General features: G+C 37.8%; 1 protein-coding gene across 1 annotated transcript; it reads left to right on the forward strand.

The window, feature by feature from the left end:
- LOC109825975 lies at window positions 280-2,313 on the forward strand. Its single transcript, XM_020392908.1, has 2 exons — window positions 280-756; window positions 1,952-2,313. The coding sequence occupies exons 1-2, from the start codon at window positions 357-359 to the stop codon at window positions 2,029-2,031; spliced, it is 480 nt and encodes a 159-aa protein (XP_020248497.1). The 5' UTR covers window positions 280-356; the 3' UTR covers window positions 2,032-2,313.

Raw genomic sequence — 5,610 nt, forward strand, 5'->3', positions numbered from 1 at the left:
GTATCTCATCAAATAACACTACCACTACACCAAACTCCGAAGTTCGGTTAAGAAATGAATGTTATAATTTTGTATTTTAAAATATATATGATCAGACAAATTTCTCAAAGTAAAGAGGATACATCCCTTGTAGCATATAATTATGGATTCAAAAAAATAATATCTTTACTGTCAAGCTAAATCTGTGCCCATCATCTCTTAACAATCATCATACCCTTCCTCTCATTTAAATACCCCTAAACAACTCAAAAAACAACAATCCACTACAACAAAAAGAAATGGAGGGCCCTGTTTCAAAAACAGAGTCCTCTGTTCTTCTACCAAACAACCAACCAACTCTCAAAAACAAGAAGAAGATGATGAACAAGAGCAAAAGCTTCAACCCAAGACTCCACGAGAGAAGCAAAAACTGGCAGAAGAAGAACAAGGTGACACTTGAAGGCTACATAGAAAATGATCATCAGGTTCCGGGTTCAGAGAGTAGTACTACCGTTCGGAGAACAAAGAGCTTGAGTGAAGAGGACTTGGAGGAGCTCAAGGGTTGCTTGGATTTGGGATTTGGGTTCAGTTATGATGAGATCCCTGAGCTTTGTAGCACTTTGCCTGCTCTCGAGCTTTGTTATTCTATGAGCCAGAGGTTTCTAGATGAGCAGCAGCAGCAGAGGGTCAATGAGTCTGGTTCTTGTGATCAGGATTCTGTGAGCTCTATGGGTTCTAGTTCTTCTCCTGTTGCAAATTGGAAAATCTCCAGTCCTGGTGAGTTTTCCTTAATATTTATCTTAAAATATAGGAACTTGATACCAAGCATAAATTTTGTGCTTGATAGTGAGGTGACTCATTCTTATCCACTCTCTAACTCATGTGAATGTGGTCCCGCGTTTGAATGAGTGGTAGAGTAATTTGAGGTCTTTGGATAGACTGCACAGTTTACACTAGAGAATTTGATTTTCCTTTTGTTTAAGTTAAAATATAATCTTAAGATAAAGAAAACTTAGGAAATTGCTTATTAGAAGGGAAATTTTCAGTTTAGATGTCGGTCTCAAATATATAATGAAGACTTCACCTAATTTAATTAAAATCATTTTATCTTTCAGTGAAGTAAGAATAAATGTAATAGACATAAGATATGATAATAATTTTATGAGATTAATGGGTATCCTTGTTATAAAAGGAGATTTTCCTCCTTGTCAACTATGTGGCACAATCCCCACCATCCTCATAAAGTAAGCAAAAATCCCCACCAACTCACACTCTCTCTCCTATTTTATGAGGATGGCGGGGATTGTGCCAAATAGGCGTCAATTAGGAAATCCCCTCCTATGACAAGGATACTCATTAATCTCTAATTTTATATACTTTGAGGTCTTTTTACTAGAAACCATCTTAAATATAGGGTAATTATACGGAAATCACCTTTTAATTTCAATTTATGGATAAAATACATTTAAAGTGGATTTTTATAGTAATCAACTACCTCCAAGTCAAGTTTTCACTAAAAATAAAAAATAAGCTTAAAAAATTCTAGTTCAAAGTACATAAGTTGTATCCTAATAAGACCTAATCACAAAAGTTAGAGTCACGAGCCTTGAATTTGAGTTTTTGAGGGTAATTATGAGCTTTTAGTTAAAATTTTGACCGACGGTTGACTACAGTAAAAATCCACTTTTAAAGGTGGTTTATTTATAAATTAAAATTACAATATAGTTTTCATATAATTATCTATTTTAAAGGTGGTTTTGAGGGGGGAAAGAAGAATCGTATCACAATATAATATCATTTTAGAAGATCAAAGTTTCCTATTCATTAAAGAGAGAGCTCTAACCTCCTAAGGGATGACATCTCATCACTTTAGTTTGTGCACTAACTCGTTACCATTTTGTATAATTAATATATTAGTATTTTCCTTTAAACACTCTAGCTAATTAATTTTCTTATCTTCGCTTGTTATCAGGGGATCATCCAGATGAAGTTAAAGCAAGGTTAAAATATTGGGCTCAAGCTGTGGCCTGCACTGTTAAATTGTGCAGCTAGCACTCAAATTATAAGCTTTATAGAAATTACAAATTGCAATACATTAATCAGATGATTGATCATGTTTAAAGCAACCAAATGATGGCTATTCACGATGATGATGATGAAATAGAAAAATAAGAAAAAGTAAGAGATCAAGTATTGAAAGCAAGAAGTGAGATTGAATACTAAACAATGGTATAACTGTAAATGATCATTGTTGTAAAATTGCTTAATGCAATGGTATGAAATGTAATCAGCTAGTCACAATTCTTTTTTTTTTTTTTGGTTAATTCAGTCACAAATTGTATGAAGGAATTGTGTAATGCTATTACCCTACTAAGCATACACTATCTGTTCTGAAATTATTTGAATAGTAATAAAAATGAAGAACTTTCTACATGTTATCATTTGATTTGGAAATATGTCAAGAGTTTGGATTGTTAAATATAGTAGTATTAGGGTATATGTTTTCTTTAATTTTAGTCCCACATCGGTTAGGATTTTATCTCCTCTTACTCTTGTATTTAACTAGTTTAGTACAATGAATAAAATAAGTCTCTTTTTTCCTCAAAAGTCCCTCCTCTTCCCTAAAGTCTCTTTTCTTTTAGAAGCTCTATTCTTAATATGGTATCAGAGACATCCTCTTGATCCCAGAGAAACCTCTTTCTTCTTCTTCTACATTTAGCCGTCGAGGGTGTTTTGCCGAAAACTCGTGCTTCCCCTCCGCGGCTTTGACACCGGATTTAACCTTGATGCACCGCCCCATCATTTACAACCTCTCACCGTCCTTTGCTCACTGCAAAAACCTTAGCCCTAACCTTTGCCTAATGACACTGTTCATACAGGGGTAATGTTCATCCTGAGCCTTGCTCACTGTAAAAACCTAGTTACTGTTCATACTGAGCCTTGTTACTTCAATGCCAATTTCGAATCCACCAAATCTGCTCAAGTCCAACTCTGGCTCTAACTATCGAACATAGCCACATTCCCTGGATCCACCCGAGCATCTCCAGTCATCTCTCATCTCATGATCCAACCACCATCGACCAGATCTGACCACCCTCAGCCAGATCCTAGCACTCTCGACTAGACCAACTCCAACGTCGCTATCACCACCAACAAAATAGCTGTTGTCGACACTTCAACCATGCCCGCTTGAGCAACTCCACTCGACCGCTACAAGCAAGCCTGAGACAACTAGAAAAGGCACTCTTCGGTGACCCCCAATTACTCTACAGGGATCCTCCTAGGAATCCCTACACACCCCAGTAGCAACATCTACATGCCCCAATGGCAATAGCTCTCGCTCTGATTGCGAAACCCTAACAGTTCCTCCACCGCAAACCTCTGCATGCTAACACCACTACTGCTTAGATTGGTGTAATTGCACAAACTATTCATCACATGCATATAAGGTGTTTGATGAATTGTCTTAGCGAGATTTCTCCCTCCTTGGCCAGTCTCTGGCCAAGCTCTCTCCACTCAAGCACTTTCCACTCACCAATGCTTGCAACATCCGGTCATCGAGCCTTCTCTCACCACCACAAGTCTGCCCTCTCACGACCATTGCATGTGATCGCCAATCACCACTGGAACACTGTATCTCACTACTTGTAAGATCTAGTCATCGCGCCTTCTCCCACGACTGTAGGCCCGCCCTCTCGCAACCAACGTGCATGACTGTCGATCACCACTACAATAACATGATCTCGCCGCCTGTAATTCGAGCCATTAATGTGCTCCAATTCAACCACCTCTCGCTAAACTATGTCAATAGCCATCTATGTAAAATTTTACTCATCTTATCCAAACTCACGGTTCTCTACCAACCGTGAGTTTGATAAGTGGTGTTAGATATAGTAATATTAGGGTATCTGCTTTATTTTAGTCCCATATCGATTAGGATTCTAGAATCTCTACTCTTACTCTTATATTTAAACAGTTTAGTATAATGAATAAAATAAATCCCTTTTTTTCAAAAGTCTCTCCTCTTCCCTAAAATCTTTTTTCTTCCAAAAGCTCTATTCTTAACATGGACGGGTGCGTCATGTTAAAAATTCTACCTCAAAAAGATCCAAAAATTCTCATAATAAAGTTCATAAAATTCTCTGGAACTTTGGGATGATTTGCACAAACCTCCTGAACTTTGGAATTTAGAGACTCATCTCTTCTCACTTTGCTCTCATGACTAACGTCAATAATTCACATGACAAAAACTGGACAAAAACCTCTAACTGCAAATAGTTATTAGTTACTGAAGATAGGGGGATGAAAAAGGGTTAATTACAAAAAACCCTTATATACTTTTTGGAAGTTGTAGTAAACCCTCATCAACTTTTTTTATTACACTAAACCCCCAAAAGCTTTGTTTTATTTCATTAAGTTTCACATGGAAATTCTCATTTAATCTCCAAGTTAGCACCACTAAGTCTAACATCTTACGTGAAAAACTTGTGACTAATAATAATAATAATAATAATAATAATAATAATAATAATAATAATAATAATAATAATAGTTCCTTAATCCCAAAAAATTACATATCTTTCCTTTTTAATAAAAGGTATTGTTTGGGACTAATGAAGGAATCTTTCGTCTTCTCTATTTGCTTTGCACTTAAGAGCAGTGTTGTAAATAGCGGCCAATAGCGGGGCTATCGTGGCGCGAATAGCGGAAGCGGGGACCCAGCGCCATGCGTAAAACATAAGCGGCAAGCTTAAGCGGTAAAAACCGCTTTTAACTCGAATAGCGCCATTTAGCACGTGTTAGCGCTTAAAAGCACTATTTACCGCTGGCGGTTAAACGCAAACCCGACCCCAATCACGACCTGAACCCAACCCGAATACTCACTAAATGCCTAACCCCTCAGTTTCGATGAATTTTTGTGCCCTAGCCGCGTCACGTATTCCCTCCCGAACCCGAAAGCTCCAGCTCCTCCTCCTCCTCCTCCTCCTCCTCCTCCTCCAAGCTCCTCCTCGTCCTCATCCAAGCTCCTCCTCCAAGCTTCTCCTCCAAGCTCCAGCGACAACCGACAACTTCGTCTGCCAACGGTCCAAGCTCCGGCGACTTCTTCCAGCACCGCCAACGGTCCAAGCTCCTCCTCCAAGGTTCTCCTCCAAGCTCCAACGATGACCAACGACTTCGTCTGCAACAATGGCTTCGTCTGCCAACTGTCCTCACTCCGGCGACTTCTTCCAGCGCCACTAACGGTCCAAGCTCCTCCTCCTCCTCTGTTGGCAGCGGCTTCATCTGTAACAGAGAAACAGGTAATCGACTCCCCTTAACTAATTACAATGCTATTTTTCTTGAATTTCTTCATAGTTCATTCATATTTCATACAACAAGCTTATCAATTGTTATTTGTTGTCACTGATAATACAAGAAATTTACAACTAATTAATTTATATATGAGGTAAATGGCTTGATCTTCCTAATCAGCAGTTGCAATCAAAATTTTTCTCATAGAATAATTTATTCCAGTTTCTTCATTCACAATCAGCAGCTGCAGTCAAAAAATAAAAAATAAAATCAACATCTGAAATTAATAATTATTATAACTTATTGAATGAATGAAGAAATATAGCATGTTTATTTATT

Source organism: Asparagus officinalis, chromosome 10 (assembly GCF_001876935.1).
Source record: "Asparagus officinalis chromosome 10, Aspof.V1, whole genome shotgun sequence".
In the NCBI taxonomy this organism is placed as follows: domain Eukaryota; kingdom Viridiplantae; phylum Streptophyta; class Magnoliopsida; order Asparagales; family Asparagaceae; genus Asparagus; species Asparagus officinalis.